The 23802-nt window shown below is 32.1% G+C and overlaps 1 protein-coding gene across 1 annotated transcript in view; it reads left to right on the top strand.

Moving 5' to 3' along the window:
* rsu1 (Ras suppressor protein 1) overlaps nt 1-17915 on the top strand; it is a 46407-nt gene extending 28492 nt beyond the window's left edge. Inside the window, exon 6 of the mRNA XM_073830891.1 lies at nt 16865-17915. Coding sequence (XP_073686992.1) covers nt 16865-16967 — 103 coding nt within the window. The 3' untranslated portion in view covers nt 16968-17915. The remainder of the gene's footprint in view (nt 1-16864) is intronic.
* The last annotated feature ends 5887 nt before the right edge of the window (nt 17916-23802 follow it).

The following is a 23802-nucleotide window of genomic DNA, read 5'->3' as shown; positions in this document are numbered from 1 at the left end:
GCTTGTTGACCGCGGTACAACCGCCGCAGCTCTCTTCACAGCTGTCCAGGGCTGACTGAAAAACCAACCGCAATTAACTTCCCAGCGGCACAGACCCTGACACGCACACATGCAGGAAGTCCCACGTCTATCCAGTCGCGGGCCGGTCGTATAAGTCAGCGGGAAGGAAAGGTCACAAACTGGGAATTACTGCATGTTTATTTTTTATAAAGAGATTCAGAGATGCCTAACTTTGTGACCATTGGGGTCAAAGGTCACATTTGCTGTTTTTTTTAACTTTTTATTTTGTAATTTTAAAAACTAAATTTTCTTGATGGAAATCTTTTAATATGACATGTTATATTCATTCATTTAATTTAAATGGTGTGATGAGTGGCACAGGTACACTACCAGTCAAAAGTTTTTGAACAGTAAGATTTTTAATTCTAAAAATACAGCTTTGAAATCACAGGAATAAATTACATTTTAAAATATATTCAAATAGTAACCGTTATTTTAAATAGTAAAAATGTTTTTTATTTTTTTGCTGTACGTCAGGTATAAATGCAGGCTTGGTGAGCAGAAAAGACTTCTTTGAAAAACATTAAGTTCAAAAAATTTGACTGGTAGTGTATAATGCCATATAATGGCATATCTTAGTCAATGAAAATTTTTACATTATTGTTGATGGTAATGTCCAAAATAATGAGAACAAATTAATTAATATATTTTTTAAATATTTGTTTAAATAATTGTATTTATTAAAATAATTGTATTTATTTATTAAATATTTATATTTAATTTTTATTCATTCATATTTGTTGTTAATGTATAAATATTTATTTATTTATTTATTTATTTAAACAAACAAATAACCGATTTAACAGCTTAAACAAAATGACACTAGAAAACAGTGAGCATTGAACTATTAGAAGTTTTTCTCTGTTTTTGAGATTGTTTAGGATAGGATATCACATTTTTACAAGAGCAGTGCATTAACAATGTGTTTTACTAACATTTTAATACATTGACTTAATTGTATTGTATTGCTGCTTCTCATATAAATCAGTGTAGTTGTAGTGTTATTTATGTACTGTTACATAATTTTGCATTTACATTTATATCTTCAGGTTTCATTTGAATTGTAGTTTTTGTTGTGTGCTTTTGTCATACTATTAGTTTTTTTTTTATATTTATATTTAGACTTCTATTTCTTTTTTTTATTTGGGTTTGTTGTATTAATGTTAATACTTCTGATTACTTTTTAATTTTATTTAAATATTTTGGATAAGTTTTGATCTGATTTATATTTTATTTCAGCTATATTTCATTTTATCATAGATAAAACCAAAAAAAAGTACTCTGAGTATAAACAGAGAACATGACAGCACACTGCACTAATGTGATGTAAAAGATCTGTTAGCATAACAGGATTAAAGCTTATTAGATATATCAACTCTGAAATACTCTCGAGATGGACTGATTATGTGGGTTACTGTCTGTACAAACCATGAAGCCACTTGATTTTGTCACAGTTTGTTTTTGTCTAAAGCTGGTGGTTTTAAGGTTCCTGATCCATTTCTACTGAATGAATTAAAATTTTTATGGGATACGGATAAAACTATTTTTTTAAAAATCACCAAATAATAATCAATCTAACACATTGCAAATTGTTATGCACTGAGATGCTTTCAGGCCGCCTTAGCTCCCAAATCTCAATTGCAATTAGTTTGAATTTGGAAAAGTTCTCTGAGTTTGGAATGACATGATTGTGAGTTAACAAGGATCTTCATTTCATGCGTGAACCATTTCTTTAGCCCTAAGTTACTCCAAGGGAAGTGGCGTCGCAGTGTGTGCTGTATATGTTGAACACTAATGCAGTGAGTTTCTGTGAGTTAAACCCTGCATATTTCCAAAGACAGACTTTTTCCTTTCCATATTCTCTCTAATTATATTCATGCATTGCTGCTTCCTCAGTCCAAGCCTGGCTGCAATAGAACTGACACCAGGTTTCCCATAATGCCTCAGTTTAAAGGGGGAAAGAGTCAGCAGGTGCCCGCTCTTGTGTCTCTGGATCAGCTGGACATAATGACTTGTTTGTATTGTGTTTGGGAGCCCAAAATTATATGTAAAACTGGGCTCATATGTTCAAAACAGTTTCAAACAATGCCACAGAAGTACCTTTTTGCGTCTCTGAGTGTGTTTTGTTATGGAATCAGTCAGTCGTTTGAATGAATTAGTTGAGTGAATGACTCAACGACTTCATATTCAGTGATTTTAGGTTATTATATAATAGTATAGGCCTATTTTTGTTTTTTTTTCTCCCTTTGTTTTTAAAACATCAAACCTGTACTTATCCATTTGCAACTGCAGGTTAACTGCATTTGTGTCTTTCATTAAACAGTCTGTGTAAATCTAAATGCCATTTTGGATGCAGATTCTGTGCCACCTCTGCATTGCAAACACAAATTTTGTTGATTTAATTTGGTACCAGCCACAGAAGTACCTTTTTGCGTCTCTGAGTGACACACAACAGTGTTTTGTTACGGAATCAGTCAGCCATTTGAATGAATCAGTTGAGTGAATGACTCAATGACTCACATTTGCAGTGATTTTAGGTTAATATTTAAAGTATAGGCCTACTTTCGCTTTTTTTTCTCCAAAAATCATATAAAATATCACTATTTAACTTTGTTTTTAAAACATCAAAACCTTATTTATCCATTTGCAACTGCAGGTTAACTGCATGTCTTTCATTATACAGTCTGTGTAAATGCATCTAAATGCCACTTCAGATGCAGATTCTGTGCCACCTCTGCATTGCAAACACAAATTTTGTTGATTTAATTTGGTACCAGCCACAGAAGTACCTTTTTGCGTCTCTGAGTGACACAAAACAGTGTTTTGTTATGGAATCAGTCAGCCATTTGAATGAATCAGTTGAGTGAATGACTCAATGCCACCTCTTGCAAACACAAATTTTGTTGATTTTATTTGGTAACAGCCCTACAGTGTCTTACTATTTAAATTTATCATATAAATGTAAGAATTTGACACAAAAATGATGCATATATTTAACCAGGTTAGAAAAACTGGCCTTATAAAGATAAAAATGCCCATAAAAGCTAAAACTTAATTTAAACCTATTGGAAAAGTGCATTTCTGTTACTCCTGCAAACTAATCACCACACAGAATATGAAGAATATCAAAAGCTTTGGGAGTTAATACAAAAGTACGATATATTATGATATACGATAAAATAAGATATAATTTTTGTCATTATCGCACACCCCTACAGATACATTACAACAAGTTTGTTGTATATTTGATTCAAAGTACAGCATAAACACTAAAATTTAAAAAAAATTTGGCTATTTAAAATAACTGTTTTCTATTTGAATATATTTTAAAATGTAGTTTATTCCTGTGATCAAAACTACATTTTTAGCATCATTGCTCGAGTCTTTAGTGTCTCATGATTCTTCAGAAATCAAAAATGAATACTTTTATTTAGCAAGGATGCTTTGAATTGATCAAAAGATGATAAAGACATTTATAATTACAAAATTAAATACAAAGAAATTCTATTTCAGATAAATGCTGCAATTTTGAACTTTCTATTCATCGAAGAAATCTGAAAAAATTCTACTCAGCTGTTTTCAACACAATAATACTAATAATAAATGTTTTTGAGCAACAAATCAGAATAATACGATGATTTCTGAAGGATCATGTGACTGGGGTAATGACACTTCAGCTTTGAAATCACAGGAATAAATTAAATTAGAAAATATATTTGAATAGAAAACTGTTATTTTAAATAGTAAAAATATATAGAACTGTTACAGTTTTAGCTGTACTTTGGATCAAATAAATGCAAACTTGGTGAACAGAAGAGCAAAATCTTACTGTTCAAAAACTTTTGACTGGTAGTGTCCATATCTCTGATTATTCAGCCATAACACAATGAAGTGTAGTGAAGCTCGTTTGTTCCAGTCAGTGCTGTGACTAACTCTAAGCTTAGTTCAGTCTGTGTTTGTGTGTTGTGCTTTCTAGTCTGTATTTGTGTTCTTCATTTCTAGGTCTGGAGGTTTTAAAGGTTGAGCGCAGTTCCATCACTCCTCATTAGTTTGGGCCCACAGACAGGAACTCCTGCTAGAGTTTATCAATAAAAGGCCACGTTAACAGCCCGAACTCAGCACAACCTTCTGCTTACTGTTCAACCCGACTCAGACGGCGCTGGGTAACCTCTCAGCCGAACAATGAATGATTCATAAAACATTCATCTTGTAGATGATCCAGTGTAGCATGACTGTACATGAACAAACAGGGTACAAAAGTGGTGGTAAAGCCTGCTGTGATTGGCCGTCTCGTGTCTTGTGCAGTAATGGGGCCGCTCGGTCCTGCAGATCTTGTTGATAATGGGGGCATCAGGGGAGAGATCAGTTATGAGCCGCTCTGCCGCCCGTTCGCCATCCGTCTTCATTATTGTCATTTACTCCCATTTAGCTGGTGCATGGATTTCCGTTGAGCCTGTCAGCACGGATAGTGTTTTATACTGAGATGAGTGTAGTGATTGTGTATTTGTGCTGAAAGAAGTTTCACTCTGGGGTTCTTTGTGTTAAACAGTAGCTAAGGGTAGAAGAAACGATCTGTTGTGTGCCGGTGATGTGCTTCCTCGTCCTTTTTCTCTCCCTACATGCTTTAAAAGTACTTTCCCTTGCTCTTTTCTGTAAGTAAAATCTCCCATAACTCTGCTCTTTACTTGCAGTGTCAGTGTTGGAAAGTAATTAACAGATGATAGGGAAAAGAATCTGAAAGTCTGATTCATTTGAGTGAATCAGTTTATTATTTAATTACTGTCATTTAATTTATTAATTAAATTACTGGGGAAGTTTGATTTGTTTTAGTGATTTAGTTTGTTTGAACTGTTTTATGTTAAATTAATCAGTCTGTTTCTTTTTAGTACATCAGTTCATTTGAGATTGAGACCTGAGTTTTATTTTTGCAACTCATTTGTCCTACTTTTGCTACAATAATTGATCTTATATCATTCAAATGTGTAGTTACTATTTTATCGTATTATATAAATTACGTACTTATCTGATTGTGTCTGTGTGTGTATGTTATATTTTATATATACACTATTTTGTTTATTAAATTATACCCTGTATTTATTATATATTATTTTAGATATTTATAATATATGCATAACAATAATTTATATATTACAATAATCTCAACTGTATATTATTTATTATATAATTAATTTATTTATTATATAAATAATACAATATATATAATAATATTTGTACAATTTTAAATTAAATTATACCCTGTAGTTATTATATATTATTTTATATTTACATCATATCTGTACTGAAGGTATATATTAGAAAGTTATATGTAGTATTTTTACATATTTTATATTTTACAATGCTTTTAACAGTTTATCTATATATTTTATTATTTATTTATAATTTTTTTATTTGTACAATGTAATATATCATATTTTTAAATTTTGTTATTTTTACATATTTTATATATTACAATAATGTTAACTGTGTGTGTGTGTGTGTGTGTGTGTGTGTGTGTGTGTGTGTATATATATATACATACATATATATACATATATACATATACATATATACATATACATACATACATACACATACATACATACACATACATACATATACATATATACGTAAAAGGCTGCGCGAGTGCGCGTTGCAGTTAAATACACAGACACGCACGGCATGGATATCATGGATACCCTGAAGCAAACCCAGCTCCCAACCCAACTTTGAGAATAGATTAACAGCAATATTTTTTTATCGCCCGATAAGAGTCTCACGTTAACGCAGCATGTTAACGCCGATAACGGCCCCACCACTAATATTTATATATATATATATATATATATGTTATATATTCATACTACACATTCAATAGCCTCTAAATATGGCCTAGTTACTTTTCACCCACCCTGTATTTTACACATTATATTGTTATATATGTTATATATTTGATTTATAATTCTATTTAGATCACAGCCGTTTTGTAATCCACGGGTTTGAGGCTCATTTGCCTGATCTCATTCTCTGCAATCTCAGATCTCCTGTAATGCAATAGCAGCTTGAGCATCATTTACAAATTACCTCCAACCTCAATGACCGATCAATGATCCACAAGTCACCCGCACATTTATCATTAATTCATTCCCTCTCACCTCTGACACACCTGAACATGCTTTGAAAGCCACTGTGCTGAAACGCACCGTCTCTGACACACACACTTATGACCGGCCGCCCTCGCTGTGTTAGACACTCTTGACTGTAACTGAGATTAATTATCCCATGTGGAACTGGAGCACTCAGAGGGAAAAAGACCGTCTCTGGCAGCGCCGGGGAGCAGCTTCTGTAGATTTTGCTGTCCCGGTCCACTTTTAATTGGCTGTAAATGATGAGGAAAGCAGATAAATGGGGGATAAATCTTTGTGTTTACTCTGTAGCTGCTCAGCACTGCAATGCTGCTGTGGTTACATGGTTTCACAGACCAGGGCAAGATTTTACCATAATTTCCAGACTACAGGTTTGAAGATATGCAGTTATATGTACATATAAAGAGTCAAATCACAGTTTCCCTTTTTAAGATGTGTAATTGGAACATTAGCTCTGCATTTATCAGGTAATCGCTTTATGTTCGTTCTCCAGTTGATGTACCTGTTATAATACTCAAGCTATCAGCTGCTCAAGCTGTTCTCATGTCCTACTTTCTCTGTCATATTAATTATACCAGTATGTCATTATTGTGACAAATTAAAAGATCTGAGTATGTTTTGTAAGCTGAGGAGTAACACTAGACAGTGAATTGGTTTGTTTCAGGTTTCAGCAGTATATTTTTACACACAAATTCATTTTAATATATATATATTATTTTTTTAAATCTCATAAATTTGCCTTTTTATCACATTGTTTTTTATCTCATAATTGTCTTTATCTCATTATCTGATAATTTTGACATAATATTTGAGACTTTTTGTCCCATAATTGCTATCTATAATTGTCTTTTATCTCATAATTTTGTCATTTTATTACATTTTTCATCTCATAATTGTCTTTCTCATTATCTCATAATTTTAACTTGCCATAAGTGCTCTCATAATTTAAACATTTCATAATTGTCTTATCTCATAATTTAATATTTTTCTTATAGTTTTTCTCATTATTTTGTCTTTATCTCATTGTTATCTTGTAATTTTTATGTCATACATTTGACTTTTTATGCCATAATTGCTCTCATAATTTATACATTTCATAATATTTTTTATCCTCATAAGTTTGTCTTTTTATCACATTGTTTTTCTCTCATAATTGTCTTTATCTCATTATCTCATAATTTTGACATCATACTTTTGACTTTTTATGCCATAATTGCTCTCATAATTTATACATTTCATAATTGCCCTTTATCTCATAATTTTGTCTTTTATCACATTATTTTATTTCATAATTGTCTTTTTCATTATCTCATAATTTTGTCATCATACTTTTGCCTTTTTATGCCATAATTGCTATCTCATAATCTATAAATTTCAGAATTGTCTTTATCTCATTATCTCAAAATTTTGAATCATACTTTTACTTTTTATGCCGTAGTTGCTATCTCAAAATTTATACATTTCATAATTGTCTTTTATCTCATAATTTTGTCTTTTTATCTCATTGTTTTTATCTCATAATTATCTTTATCTCATCATCTCATAATTTTGACATCATACGTTTAACCGTAATTGTTTCTCATAATTTATACATTTCATAATTATTTTTTTTATCTCATAATTTTGTCTTTTTCTGATTGTTTTTCTCATAATTTTGTTTTTATCTCATTGTTATCTTATATTTTGACATCATACATTTGATTTTTTTTATGCCATACTTGCTCTCATAGTCTTTTATCTCATAATTTTGTCTCTTTCTCATTGTTTTTCTCATAATTTTACAACATACATTATGCCATATTTTTATGCCTTTCCTTACCTGATATATATAAAAAGACAGGAAATTATATATATATACACTACCGTTCAAAAGTTTGGGATCAGTACATTTTTAATGTTTCTTTTTTTTAAGAAATGAATACTTTTATTCACCAAGGATCTAATAAGTTATTAAAAGTTTATTAAAAGTTAATAATAAATAATTTACATTTGTTATAAAATATTTATATTTTGAGTAAACACTGTACTTTTTAAACTTGTTATTCTTGAAAGAATCCTGAAAAAAATCACAGGTTCCAAAAAACATTTGGCAGCACAACTGTTGATATTATCCAATATTGATCATTCTAATAATAAATCAGCATATTAGAATGATTTCTGAAGGATCATGTGACACTTAAGACTGGAGCAACAGCTGATAAAAATTCAGCTTTTCATCACAGGAATAAATTCTATTTTAAAGTATGTTAAAATAAAAAACATTATTTTATATTGTAAACACATTATTACTGTTAATATTACTGTTAATATTTAATATTACTGTTTTTTTCTGTATTCTTAATCAAATAAATGCAGCCTTGATGAGAATAAGAGACTTCTTTAAAGACTATTACAAGTCTTACTGACCCCAAACTTTTGAACAGTAGTGTATATACAGTCGTGGTCAATAGTTTTGAGAATGACACATATTAGTTTTCACAAAGTTTGCTGCTAAACTGCTTTTAGATCTTTGTTTCAGTTGTTTCTGTGATGTACTGAAATATAATTACAAGCACTTCATACATTTCAAAGGCTTTTATCGACAATTACATGACATTTATGCAAAGAGTCAGTATTTGCAGTGTTGGCCCTTCTTTTTCAGGACCTCTGCAATTCGACTGGGCATGCTCTCAATCAACTTCTGGGCCAAATCCTGACTGATAGCAACCCATTCTTTCATAATCACTTCTTGGAGTTTGTCAGAATTAGTGGGCTTGTGTTTGTCCACCCGCCTCTTGAGGATTGACCACAAGTTCTCAATGGGATTAAGATCTGGGGAGTTTCCAGGCCATGGACCCAAAATTTCAACGTTTTGGTCCCTGAGCCACTTAGTTATCACTTTTGCCTTATGGCACGGTGCTCCATCGTGCTGGAAAATGCATTGTTCTTCACCAAACTGTTGTTGGATTGTTGGAAGAAGTTGCTGTTGGAGGGTGTTTTGGTACCATTCTTTATTCATGGCTGTGTTTTTGGGCAAAATTGTGAGTGAACCCACTCCCTTGGATGAGAAGCAACCCTACACATGAATGGTCTCAGGATGCTTTACTGTTGGCATGACACAGGACTGATGGTAGCGCTCACCTTTTCTTCTCTGGACGAGCCTTTTTCCAGATGCCCCAAACAATCAGATAGAGGCTTCATCTGAGAATATGACTTTGCCCCAGTCCTCAGCAGTCCATTCGTCATACTTTTTGCAGAAGATCAATTTGTCCCTAATGTTTTTTTTTTTTTTTGGAGAGAAGTGGCTTCTTTGCTGCCCTTCTTGACACCAGGCCATCTTCCAAAAGTCTTGGCCTCACTGTGCGTTCAGATGCGCTCACACCTGCCTGCTGCCATTCCTGAGCAAGCTCTGCACTGGTGGCACTTCGATCCCGCAGCTGAGTCCTCTTTAGGAGACGATCCTGGCGCTTGCTGGACTTTCTTGGACTCCCTGAAGCCTTCTTAACAAGAATTGAACCTCTTTCCTTGAAGTTCTTGATGATCCTATAAATTGTTGATTTAGGTGCAATCTTAGTAGCCACAATATCCTTGCCTGTGAAGCCATTTTTATGCAACGCAATGACGGCTGCACGCGTTTCTTTGCAGGTCACCATGGTTAACAATGGAAGAACAATGATTTCAAGCATCACCCTCCTTTTATCATGTCAAGTCTGCCATTCTAACCCAATCAGCCTGACATAATGATCTCCAGCCTTGTGCTCGTCAACATTCTCACCTGAGTTAACAAGACGATTACTGAAATGATCTCAGCAGGTCCTTTAATGACAGCAATGAAATGCAGCGGAAAGTTTTTTTTGGGATTAAGTTAATTTTCATGGCAAAGAAGGACTATGCAATTCATCTGATGACTCTTCATAACATTCTGGAGTATATGCAAATTGCTTTTATAAAAACTTAAGCAGCAACTATTCCAATTTCCAATATTTATGTAATTCTCAAAACTTTTGGCCACGACTGTGTATATATATATATATATATATGCAGTTTTGCAGTGTACAAAAATATTACACTATAGAATGTTGCAGCTGACAAATCAGAATCAAGTATTCCAGAGAAATGTTTTGTTTGTAACAGATTTTCATTAGCTTATGTAAATTACATTAAGTGTGTTTTTGAAAAAAAAAGTACTTTTTTTTTTTACATTAGTGTGATTTTATGCACATGCAAATCAGTTTTTCAATATATCGATTTGCTCATGAATCAGAGTATGTTATTTAAAAAGGATTCGGGACAGTAGTTGATATCAGGGATAAGTTTGGTTGTTGGACAGGGTTCTGACGCGCTCTTTGGTCAGTTGATGACAGCATTACGATCCCTTCACGGGTTGATCTTTGGACATTGTGTTAGCTGCGGTGGGAGTTTCTCTCAGAGTTGTCTTCCTGCCAGAGGGTCCGTCAAGTCTGCGGGACACTGACAGAGAGAGAACGGCTTTCAGATTCAGCTCACACCCCCCGCATATCAGCCTCCTGTAAAACAGCCTAATTTAGGCCTGACACCAGCGCAAACATCTACGTGCATCTGTCAACACTGATTCCTTCAGTCAGCTCCGAAACAGCTCGCAGTCTGCGCACATACATACGTACACAGCTTTCTTACATGGACGCATGTGCTCACTAACATGCTCTCGGCTTCTGCATACGTATTCATATCATGAAAATAAAGAAGGTGAACACTTTTAAAGAGATCTTTAAATTACCCTTTTGTTTGGTTCTGACAGTTACAGATGATTCATTAAAATACTTGATTAAATAATTACAAGAAAAAGTTTAAGAAGTGGCGCCATGGCCTAATATTTAGAGTTTAGTCACCACAAGTGTGATTGGTGTATCCTATTCTTTTGCTTGTCATTTCCTGTCTGTACATCATGTCAGTTAATGTGGCAAAAAGAAACATCACTTTTTTTTTCTGGTATACATATTTTGAATGTAGATTTATTTATGTTTATGGAAGCCCATGATCCTCTATTATGTAAATAATTTAATTTTTATAGTATTTTGTTTTGTCTTAAATTTTATTATATTTTATTTAGTGCTTTTTAATTTTATATGTATTGTAGATTATTTTTTCAAATTGTTTCTGTTTTTGCATTATTTCATTATGTTTTAGTTGTTTTTTTTATTTTAGCTTATTTTTATTTTATTATTTTGTATTTTACATTTCTTTTATCTCATTATTAATTTTTTTTTATCTCAATGGTTTTAGCTCCTAATTTTGGCTTTTTATGCCATCTCATAATTTAGACATTTCATAATTTTCTTTTTATCTCATAATTTTGTATTTTTATCACATTGTTATCTCATAATTTTGTCATCATACTTTTGACTTTTGTTTGCCATAATTACTAACTCATAATTTGGACATTTCATAATTGTCTTATCTCATAATTTAGACATTTCATCTTTTTATCTCATAATTTTGTCTTTTTCTCATTGTTATCTCATAATTTTGACATCATATTTGTGTTTTTTTTTTTTTTTTTGCCATAATTGCTCTCATAATTTTGACATTTCATCATTTTCTTTTATATCATAATGTTGTCTTTTTATCTCATTGTTTTTGTCTCATAATTTTGTCTTTATCTCATTGTTATCTCATAATTTTGTCATCATACTTTTGACTTTTGTTTGCCATAATTACTAACTCATAATTTGGACATTTCATAATTGTCTTTTTATCTCATAATTTAGACATTTCATCTTTTTATCTCATAATTTTGTCTTTTTCTCATTGTTATCTCATAATTTTGACATCATATTTGTGTTTTTTTTTTTGCCATAATTGCTCTCATAATTTTGACATTTCATCATTTTCTTTTATATCATAATGTTGTCTTTTTATCTCATTGTTTTTGTCTCATAATTTTGTCTTTATCTCATTGTTATCTCATAATTTTGTCATCATACTTTTGACTTTTGTTTGCCATAATTACTAACTCATAATTTGGACATTTCATAATTGTCTTTTTATCTCATAATTTAGACATTTCATCTTTTTATCTCATAATTTTGTCTTTTTCTCATTGTTATCTCATAATTTTGACATCATATTTGTGTTTTTTTTTTTTGCCATAATTGCTCTCATAATTTTGACATTTCATCATTTTCTTTTATATCATAATGTTGTCTTTTTATCTCATTGTTTTTGTCTCATAATTTTGTCTTTATCTCATTGTTATCTCATAATTTTGTCATCATACTTCTGACTTTTGTTTGCCATAATTACTAACTCATAATTTGGACATTTCATAATTTTCTTTTTATCTCATAATTCATACATTTCAAAATTGTCTTGTTATCTCAAAAATAAAAATTTATATAAAATTAAACAAAAAAAATCTCTCAATTTTTAGTATCTCAATGTTATTGTATTTTATTTTTGTCTTTTCGTTTCATTTTGCACTTTATTTTATTATTTTACCTAACTTAAATTTTTATTTATTACTAAATATATTCCACACCATAAGCAATACAGTGGCATCATTATGGGACAGCAGATGAAAATTAGCCACCTCGGCTAAATCTGGCACATCAGCATTAGTTCCATGTGTTAATTAATGTGTATTGCCTTTGTCAACCAGTCTAGATGGTTAAAATGGTTGTCTTTTTCTTTTTTTTTTGCAGTTGTCTCTCTGTATTTCCGCTATGTGAAACCCTCTAAGTTTCACATTCCATATAACTTGATCACAAAAACACTGAATTAAACATATGATGGCATGCTTTACAAACCAGCACATGCACACACTTCACAGTCAGTGCTAATTTTTGTGAACAGTGCAGTTTTTTGGACGTGATATGTGTTTTTTCCTTGCATGTGTGAGATAAAAAGCTGTAGTGGAGGTTTCTGATATTTCTGTACTCCTAGAGTCCGTAGAGGCTTGAGTAGTGCCTCCCTGCTGGGTTCTTGCCTCTGCGCCTGGCTGGGCAGCTCCAGAAGAGCCGGGAAAGAACGGGAACCTCCAGACCCCAAGGGAAGAACCTCAGACAGGACCACACAGATGGAGCAGCAGCTTAGTGCTTCAGAGGGATACAAAGAGACAGAATGAATGAGAGAATGACTGACTCGTTGAGAGAAGTGCTCAAACAAGTCAGAAAGATAGAAGACAAAAACAGTTCATACATACTTATTAGGAGAAAAGTTTTTCATTTTGCAGAACTGCTTTGCTCTGTTCTTGGATTGTGGCAAATTGGTTGAAGATCTGAGTTGCTGAAAGGTTATATGTTCAGTTCGACTGACGTCAAAGATGTTATAAGTATATCGTAGGTCACTTTGCATAAAGCAACTGCTTACAGAAAGAATATTTAACGTCTTCCTCTTACGATGTAATTAAAGTAACTTGAACGCTGAGAGCTAGGCTGAGAACGACTGCTCTCTCAGCTCGGGCCGTGTGTGGTCCTTTGTAAATATTTGATATGAACTTTAGTCATGAATCTGAGCTGCCGCTTGACATTTCACTGCACTGCAATTAGAATTCACCCTCAAATAGTATTCTTTAATTACACTTGGGAATGTCATAGTCATGGTCCAGGCATTCTAGGTGTAGAGCTGCTAACTCTGCAATCACCAGCCACTATGTCAACATCCAATCAGGGAGAAGTATTAATGAGGTAATGGAAGCAGCAGTCAGGATGGCTGTACAGATGAAGGCTGTGTAACATCACTTAGTGAGCTGTCTACGTAGACAGTATTTTTAAGGAATAGTTTACTGAAAAAATGTTGGGCATAAAAACATCTACACAATCTCATAATTTTGTCTTTTTCTTATTGCTATCTCATAATTTATACATTTCATATTTGTCTTCTCATAATTTTGTCTATTTATCCTCATTGACAAAATCTCATAAAAAGAAAAAAAAAATCAAAATTTTGTCTCTGTTTTTATCTCATAATTTTGTCCTTATCACATCATTTTGTCTGATTGTTATTTAATAATTTTGACATCATAATTTTAATTGAATAATTTTGTCTTTACGTTATTGTCATAATTTTTTTTTGTCTGTTTTTCTTATAATTTTCTTTCTCATTATCTAATAATTTTGACTTTTTATGCCGTAATTGCTATCCCATAATTTATACATTTCATAATTCTTTTTATCTCATAATTGTGTCTTTCTCATGGTTATCTAACAATTTTGACATCATAACTTTTTTATGCCATAATCTCATAATTTCATAATTGTTTTCCCATAATTGTCTCTTTATCCTCAGAAACACTGAGATAAAAAAGACAAAATTATGAAATTTTGCCTTTTTATGAGATTTTGTGAATATCTCACAATTTTGACTTTTTATGGCATAATTGCTATCTCATAATTTACACATTTCATAATTGCTTTTTATCTCATAGTTTTCTTTTAATCTAATTGTTTTTGTCTCATACTTTTGACTTTATCTCATTTATCTCATAATTTTGACTTTTTTGTAATTGCTATCTCATAATTTGTACATTTCATAATTGCTTTTTATCTCATAATTTGCACATTTTATCTAATTATTTTTGTCACATAATTTTGTTTTTATTTCATTATCTCATAATTCTGACATCATAATATTGACTTTTTATGACATAATTGCTGTCTCATAATTTATACATTTCATAATAGTCTTTTTGTAATTTTGTCTTTTTATCTGGTTTTATCTCATAATTTTGTCTTTATCTCAGTTATCTCATAATTTTAACACCATAATTTAGACTTTTTATGGCATAATTGCTGTCTCATAATTTATGCATTTAATAATTTATCATTTTTATCTCGTAATTTTGTCTTTTTATCTGTTTTTATCTCATAATTTTGTCTTTGTTTCATTATCTCATAATTCTGACATCATAATATTGACTTTTTATGACATAATTGCTGTCTCATAATTTATACATTTCATAATAGTCTTTTTTCTTGTGATTTTGTCTTTTTATCTGGTTTTATCTCATAATTTTGTCTTTATCTCATAGTTATCTCATAATTTTAACACCATAATTTAGACTTTTTATGGCATAATTGCTGTCTCATAATTTATGCATTTAATAATTTATCATTTTTATCTCGTAATTTTGTCTTTTTATCTGTTTTTATCTCATAATTTTGTCTTTGTTTCATTATCTCATAATTCTGACATCATAATATTGACTTTTTATGACATAATTGCTGTCTCATAATTTATACATTTCATAATAGTCTTTTTTTCTTGTAATTTTGTCTTTTTATCTCATAATTTTGTCTTTATCTCATAGTTATCTCATAATTTTAACACCATAATTTTGACTTTTTATGGCATAATTGCTGTCTCATAATTTATGCATTTAATAATTTATCGTTTTTATCTCGTAATTTTGTCTTTTTATCTGTTTTTATCTCATAATTTTGTCTTTGTTTCATTATCTCATAATTCTGACATAATTTTAACTTTTTATGGCATAATTGCTGTCTCATAATTTATACATTTCCTAATTTAACTTTTTACCTTGTAATTTTGTCTTTTTATCTGTTTTTATCTCATAATTTTGACATAATTTTTACCTTTCATGTCATAATTGCTATCTCATAATTTACACATTTCATAATTGTCTTCTCATAATTTTGTCTCTTTATCCTCATTGACAAAATCTAATAAAAAAATACAAAATCTCATAATTTTGTCTTTTTTATCTCAGTGTCTTTATCTCACTGTCTCATAATTTTGACATAATTTTGATTTTTTTGTGGCATAATTCCTGTCTCATAATTGATAAATTTCCTAATTTATCTTTTTATCTCATAATTTTGTCTTTTTATCTCATAATTATGATTTAATTTTCACTTTTTTATCTCATAATTATGACTTAGTATCTAATAATTTTTACTTTTTCCTACTCATAATTATAATAATAATTATAATAATTATTAATTATTTAATTAAAGGATTGGAAGCCCTGCCTTTTAGTTAAAAGAGCGCCAATGGTCTTTTTGCTGAGTTTATATCCTGATTTATTTATTTTTTTTAATAAGGGGCTAAATGTTATGTAATATTAAATGTTTACTTTATTGCCCTTTCTCCAATCAAGTTGATGCAAACAAAAGTACAGTGTGCCTAGAAAGTAGCTGCTTTGGTAAAGTATTCTGAATCTGATTAATTTCAGGTCGCTGCCTGTGTAGACAGTGTATAGCAAAGCAGCTCCTGAGATACAGAGCCAATGAATCCTGCCTCCATAATACACATGGTCACTCTCTTTCACTTGAAGTCCCTTTCTTAACTCCTTCTCTCTCTCTCTTTGTCTTTTCCCTCGTATCACTGAACCCAGCCTTTGAGTGCTGCTGAAATAGAGAGGGACCACTGGACTGGAAATTGCTCTCCCTACATGTCCTCTCTCTCTCTCTCTCTCTCTCTCTCTCTCTGGGCTCTGTGTGTAGGGTGGTTGCGGATAATTGTCTCTCTGTGCCATACACAGCTGTAGCCGAGGGGTGTTGGACAGCACAGAGAGTTCAGTGTCCCAGTGGGGGAGCCGTCAGTGTGTTGGACTCAATTAATCCTCTTTCAGCTGGTTAACACTAAAAATATAACTCCTCTTCCACGCTACTCTGTATTCAAGCCTTTTGCAGAAACTACGCAAGGCCAGGTGTGACCACACAATGTCTGTTTGTGTTTTGCAGTCTTTACGGGCGACACATGCAGGCCAACCCAGAGGCGCCCAAAAAGAACGCCGACAAATCCAAGAAGATCAGCCGCAAGCCGCTGGCGGCCAAGAACAAGTAGAGAAGATTCCCACGAAGAGCTGATCCGACCATCCGAGATGATGAACCTCACTGCATGTGCCTTTCCATTTGATATTTATTCAGAAATTAGGTTTTTTACTGCTTCAGTATTACGTTAATCATGTAACCTCCAAATGACTCCACTCAGCCATTTTTTCCAAGTGTCCTTCTCGTCCAAAGCCACTTTTTGCCTTCAAAGTGCCGCTTCTGTCAAGTCAGACCTGCGTCGGGTGCTAATCAGCTTTCTGAACGTGTTTGTTGTGTCTCTCGAGAGGCGGCGGGAGTTTTATCCTATTCGAGCATCCAGACGAAGAGAGCAGTGAATTTTGGGAGGTGGTGACGAGCGTTTTGTAACCGTACGGGGATTTAGCAGGAGTTTGGGGGTCTTAGTGGAGTCTGAGCAGGATTGTGTCAGGTCTCTGAGGGGAACCGCTGACTGCTTCCTCTGCCTCTTAATGACAGATATGAATGGCTGCAAACGGGAGTTTCAGATGGTCCACAGCAGATACCAGACAGAAACACCCCGGTGGCCATTTGAGAGGGTCAACAAGATATCGCAACAAACCGCAGATGGTGTTCTTTGAAGCGGTTGGCCATTGTTTCTTACTGTGTATTCTAGTTAACATGACGGTGCAACTTTTTACAGAACAATATACGGTAGTATTTGCAAAGAACCAGTTTCTTGAACAGGTTAATTATTCATGATTTATTTCTGCCTTCACTAGAGCTTTATCTTGCGTACACTAACGTCTTCTAATTCTGCAAAGCTTGGCTGAATTTGAAGTTTTACTTTTTTATGGATGCGTTATTGTTTATTTTTAAAGGTCACAAGCTATTTCATTGCGATCGCATTTATATTTGTAATGTTTTAATGTTTTGTCATGTGCACACAATGCAGTGTGCAATGTACTAAATTTTGACATTGAAATAAAGTCACCATTTTGTTGGACGATTCCGTTTTTTTTTTTTTTTCTTTCAGCAGTTGTTATGTTTGAAAGAACTTGGAATGACAAAGCAAAATCTTCTGAAATGTATACAATTTCAGGTTGGTAAGATTTTTCTTTTTTATTGTTTGAAAGAATTCTCTTATGCTCACCAATGCTGCATTTATTTGATTTAAATTACAGAATAAACAGTAATATTGTGAAATATTATTACAGCTTAAAATCACTGTTATATGGAAGCCTGTTTCCACCACTGAAAAAAAAAATGCTAATTGTGACTTTTTATTTCACATTTCTGACTTTTTTTCTTGCAATTGTGAGTTTACATCTTGCAAATGTGATTTTCTTTCTCAGAATTGATAGAAATTTACAGGTGTGAGAATTGCAAGATATAAACTCGCAATTCTGACTTGTTTTCACAGAATCGTGAGATACTAGAGTTATAATGTTCAATTCTACACCAAAAAGATATTTTCTACAGCAAAAAGAGATATTTTAAATCTCACAATTCTGACTTAACTCGCAATTGCATCAGTTCTGAGAAGTCAGAATTGTGAGTTCGTACCAAGCAATTGTGAAAAAAAGAACATCAGACTTCCAAGTTTGTATCGCACAATTCTGAGAAAAACGTTAGAATTGTGACTTTGTATCACAATTTTCAGAAAAAAGTCAGAATTGCAAGTTTGTATAATGCAATTCTTAGAAAAACCATCAGAATTGCAAGTTTGTATTAGCAATTTTGAGAAAGAATGTCAGAATTGTATGTATCACATAATTAAAAAAAGTCAGAATTGCAAGTTTGTATTACACAATTGTGAGAGAAAAAAAATTGGAAGTTTGTATCAGTTCTGAGAAAAAAAGTCAGAATTGAGTTTTTTTTATCACGCAATTCAGAAAAAAGTCAGAATTTTGAATTTGTATTATGCAATTCTAAAAAAAAAAAACATCAGAATTCTGAGTTTATATAAAATAATTCAGAAAAAAGTCTGAATTGCAAGTTTATATTACACAATTCCAAAAAAAGTCTGAATTTCAAGTTTGTATCACGCAATTCTAAGAAAAAAAATCTGAATTGTGAGATTGTATCACATAATTCAGAAAAAAAAAAAACAGAATTGCAAGGTTGTATCACATAATTAAACTGAATTTCGAGTTTGTATTACGCAATTCTGAGAAAAAATTGTAAGTTTGTATCAGTTCTGAGAAAAAGTCGGAATTGTGAGTTTTTATCACGCTAATAAAAAAAGTCTAAATTTAAGTTTTTATCATGCAATTCAGAAAAAAGGTTAGATTTGAGAGACTGTATAACACAATTTTGAGAAAAAAAGCCAGGACTGCAAGTTTGTATCACAATTCTGAGAAAAACAAGTCAAAATTGAGAGTTTGTATCACACAATTCCAATAAAAAATTGTCAAAATTGCGAGCTTGTATCTGGCAATTCTGAGAAAAAATGTCAGAATTACAAGTTTGTATCACACAATTCTGAGGAAAAACTGCAAAAAAGTCGCAATTACATTTTCATTTTTTATTCAGTGGCGGAAACGAGCTTCCATACTGTTGTTTATTTGAATATGTTGTAAAATATAATTTATTCCTGTAATGCAAAGCTGTATTTTCAGCATCGTTACTCCAGTCTTTAGTGTCACATGATCCTTCAGAAATAATTCTAATATGCTAATTTGCTGCTCAAGAAATGTTTCTTATTATCAAAGTTGAAAACAGTTTTTCAGCTCAATACTTTTGTGTAAACCTTGCTAAAAAAAAAAATCTAAGGCTCTTTCAAAAGAACAGAATGTATTTGTTTTTTTTACCCCTAACAGTGTTAAAGTCTTTACTGTGACACTGAAGACTAAAAATTAGAAGCATGCATTTGCTATTTTTAGGATTCTTGAACAATCTGAAGTCTTATTAAGTGCTTGGAAGATAAGTTAAACTTTGAAGCTCCTAGCAAGAAAGTTCCGAAGCGGATGCTTGATTTGGAGGGTGTGATCTGAAACAGCTACAGAGGATCATCACATCTAAAAACGATCTTCCCATCGGAGGCCCTGTCATGGTCCGGACCACCTCAATGACAGGAGATCATGGGTAAAGGAGCTGACCTTTCAACGCTGTGAGTCAGAAGATGATGATGGGGTATGCTTGTGTTTGTAGAAGGTCCATGATAGCCGCGTGGGATTTCCTGTCTCTCTTTGCTAATATTCTGCTCACATTATTATTACCTCGTCCAGACGCCGCTGTCCTCCTCGTTCACACTCTCAGCAGGCACATCTGTCCAGCGCACCTTCGCTCCGATACACTTTCCTCTAACGCTCAGCAGGAACATCTGTCCATGGCAAAGTCCACACCGTGTATTGTGACCCTCTGAATTCTTCATCCACTTTGGAAAGTTTTCCAAACGATGAGAGGTATGGTTTGCAAAAGTTTTCCGCAAACTGTTAGACATTCATTATGGCCTAAAGTCAATTCAGGGAAACAAAAGTCAGAATTACAAGTTTGTATCACTCAATTGAGAAACAAAAGTCAGAATTGCAAGTTTATATAACGCAGTTCAGAAAAAAAGTCAGAATTGCGAATTTGTATAAATTCTGAGAAAAAAAAGTCAGGATTGCAACTTTGTATCACAACTGTGAGAAAAAAACGTCAGAATTGCACATTTCCATCACACTTCTGAGAAAAAAAATTGTTAGAATCGAGAGTTTGTATCACACAATTTAGAAAAAAAGTTAGAATTGCAAGTTTGTATCACGCAATTCTTAGAAAGAACATCAGAATTGCAAGTGTCTATCACAATTCTGGGAAAAAAAAAAAAAAAAAAAAACGTCAGAATTGAGAGGTAGTATCACGCAATTCAGGAAAAAAAAAGGTCAGAATTGCACATTTATATCCCGCAGTTCTGAAAAAAACGTCAGAATTGCAAGTTTACATCCCACCATTCTTAGAAAAACGCCAGAATTGCAAGTTTGTATCAAAATTCTGAGAAAAGAACATAAGATTTGTGAGTATATATCCCGCAATTCTTAGAACAAAAACATCAAAATTGTGAGTTTGTATCACAATTTGAATTCTGTAAGTTTTCTGTAAAAAAATGTCAGAATTGCAAGTTTGTATCACAATTTTGAGGAAAAAAGTTAGAATTGCACGTCTGTTTCACGCAATTCTTCGAGAAAAAAAAAATCTGAATTACGCCTGTATCACAAAAAAAGTCAGAATTGTAAGTTTGTATCATGCAATTCTGAGAAAAGAACATAAGAATTTCAAGTTTCTATCACAATTCTTAGAAAAAAACATCAGAATTGTGAGTTTGTATCACGCAGTTCTAAAAAAAAAACAGAATTGTGAGTTTATATGCTGCAATCCTTAGAAAAAAACGTCAAATTGTCAGAATTGTGAGTTTGTATTACACAATTATGAGAAAAAACATCAGAATTGTGAGTTTCTATAACAATTTTGACAAAAAAATGTAGAATTGCAAGTCTGTATCACGCAATTCTTTAAAAAAAAAGTCAGAATTGCGCATTTATATCACAATTTTGAGGAAAAAAGTCAGAATTGCGAGTTTGTATAACGCAATTCTTTGAAAAATGTCAGAATTGCACTTTTGTATACCAATTTTTTTTTTTGTATCATGCAATTCAGAGAGAAAAAAATCTGATTTGCAAGTTTCTAGCAATTCTGAGAACAAAAACATCAGAATTGTGATTTTCTATCAAAATTCTGACAAAAAAAATTAGAATTGCAAGTCTGTATCACAAAATTCTTTGAAAAAAAAAATGGCAGAATTGCACGTTTGTATCACAATTTGTAGGAAAAAAAAGTCAGAATTGCGAGTTTGTTTCATGCAATTTAGAGAAAAAATGGCAGAATTGCAAGTTTGTATCACAATTTTGAGGAAAAAAGTCAGAATTGCAAGTTTGTATCATGCAAATCTGAGAAAAGAACATAAGAATTTCAAGTTTCTATCACAATTCTTAGAAAAAAACATCAGAATTGTGAGTTTGTATCACGCAGTTCTAAAAAAAAACAGAATTGTGAGTTTATATGCTGCAATCCTTAGAAAAAAACGTCAAATTGTCAGAATTGTGAGTTTGTATTACACAATTATGAGAAAAAACATCAGAATTGTGAGTTTCTATAACAATTTTGACAAAAAAATGTAGAATTGCAAGTCTGTATCACGCAATTCTTTAAAAAAAAAGTCAGAATTGCGCATTTATATCACAATTTTGAGGAAAAAAGTCAGAATTGCGAGTTTGTATAACGCAATTCTTTGAAAAATGTCAGAATTGCACTTTTGTATACCAATTTTTTTTTTTTGTATCATGCAATTCAGAGAGAAAAAAATCTGATTTGCAAGTTTCTAGCAATTCTGAGAACAAAAACATCAGAATTGTGATTTTCTATCAAAATTCTGACAAAAAAAATTAGAATTGCAAGTCTGTATCACAAAATTCTTTGAAAAAAAAAATGGCAGAATTGCACGTTTGTATCACAATTTGGAGGAAAAAAAAGTCAGAATTGCGAGTTTGTTTCATGCAATTTAGAGAAAAAATGGCAGAATTGCAAGTTTGTATCACAATTTTGAGGAAAAAAGTCAGAATTGCAAGTTTGTATAACGCAATTCTTTGAAAAATGTCAGAATTGCACTTTTGTATACCAATTTTTTTTTTGTATCATGCAATTCAGAGAAAAAAAATCTGATTTGCAAGTTTCTAGCAATTCTGAGAACAAAAACATCAGAATTGTGATTTTCTATCAAAATTCTGACAAAAAAAAATTAGAATTCCAAGTCTGTATCACAAAATTCTTTGAAAAAAAAAATGCCAGAATTGCACGTTTGTATCACAATTTGGAGGAAAAAAAGTCAGAATTGCGAGTTTGTTTCATGCAATTTAGAGAAAAAATTTCAGAATTGCAGGTTTGTATCACAATTTTGAGGAAAAAAGTTAGAATTGCACGTCTGTTTCACGCAATTCTTCGGAAAAAAAAAATCAGAATTACGCCTGTATCACAATTTTGAGGAAAAAAGTCAGAATTGCGAGTTTGTATCATGCAATTCAGAAAATAAATGTCAGAATTGCACTTTTGTATGACAATTTTGAGGAAAAAAATTAGATTTGCGAGTTTGTATCGCGCAATTTAGAGAATAAATGTCAGAATTGCACGTTTGTATCACAATTTTGAGGAAAAAAATTAGAATTGCGAGTTTGTATTATGGAATTCAGAGAATAATTGTCAGAATTGCAAGTTTGTATCAATTTTGAGGAAAAAGTTAGAATTGCAAGTCTGCAATTCTTCTGAAAAATTTCATTCAGAAAAAAGGTTAGAATTGCGAGTTTATATCACGCAAATCTGACAAAAAAACATCAGAATTGTGAGTTTGTATCATGCAATTATACGTTTGTAACATGCAATTTAGAAAGAAAGGTCAGAAAAGGTGCATGTTTGCTCTGATACACTTTACTTTTGCATCTGTCCATGGCAAAGTCCACACAGTGTCTTGTGACTCTCTAAATTCTTCATCCACTTTTGGAGTTTGTATCATGCACTTCTGAGAAAAAAAAACGTCAGAATTGTGATTTTTGTATCATGCAGTTCTGAGAAAAAACAGAATTGTGAGAACAAATGTTAAAATTGCGAGTTTGTATCACGCAATTCAGTAAAAGTCAGAATTGTAAGTTTGTATCAGCGCAATTCAGAGAATAAATGTCAGAATTGCACGCTTGTATCACAATTTTGAGGAAAAAAGTTAGAATTGCGAGTTTGTTTCATACAATTCAGAGAAAAAATGTCAGAATTGCAAGTTTGTATCACAATTTTGAGGGAAGAAAAGTCAGAATTGCAAGTTTGTAGCGCGCAATTCTTCGAAAAAATGTCCAAATTATGTGTCAATT

The sequence above is a fragment of the Garra rufa genome, chromosome 24 (genome assembly GCF_049309525.1).
Source record: "Garra rufa chromosome 24, GarRuf1.0, whole genome shotgun sequence".
NCBI lineage: Eukaryota > Metazoa > Chordata > Actinopteri > Cypriniformes > Cyprinidae > Garra > Garra rufa.
The sequence above is the reverse complement of the archived record's forward strand: the minus strand, read 5'-3'. Positions and strand labels throughout refer to the sequence as shown.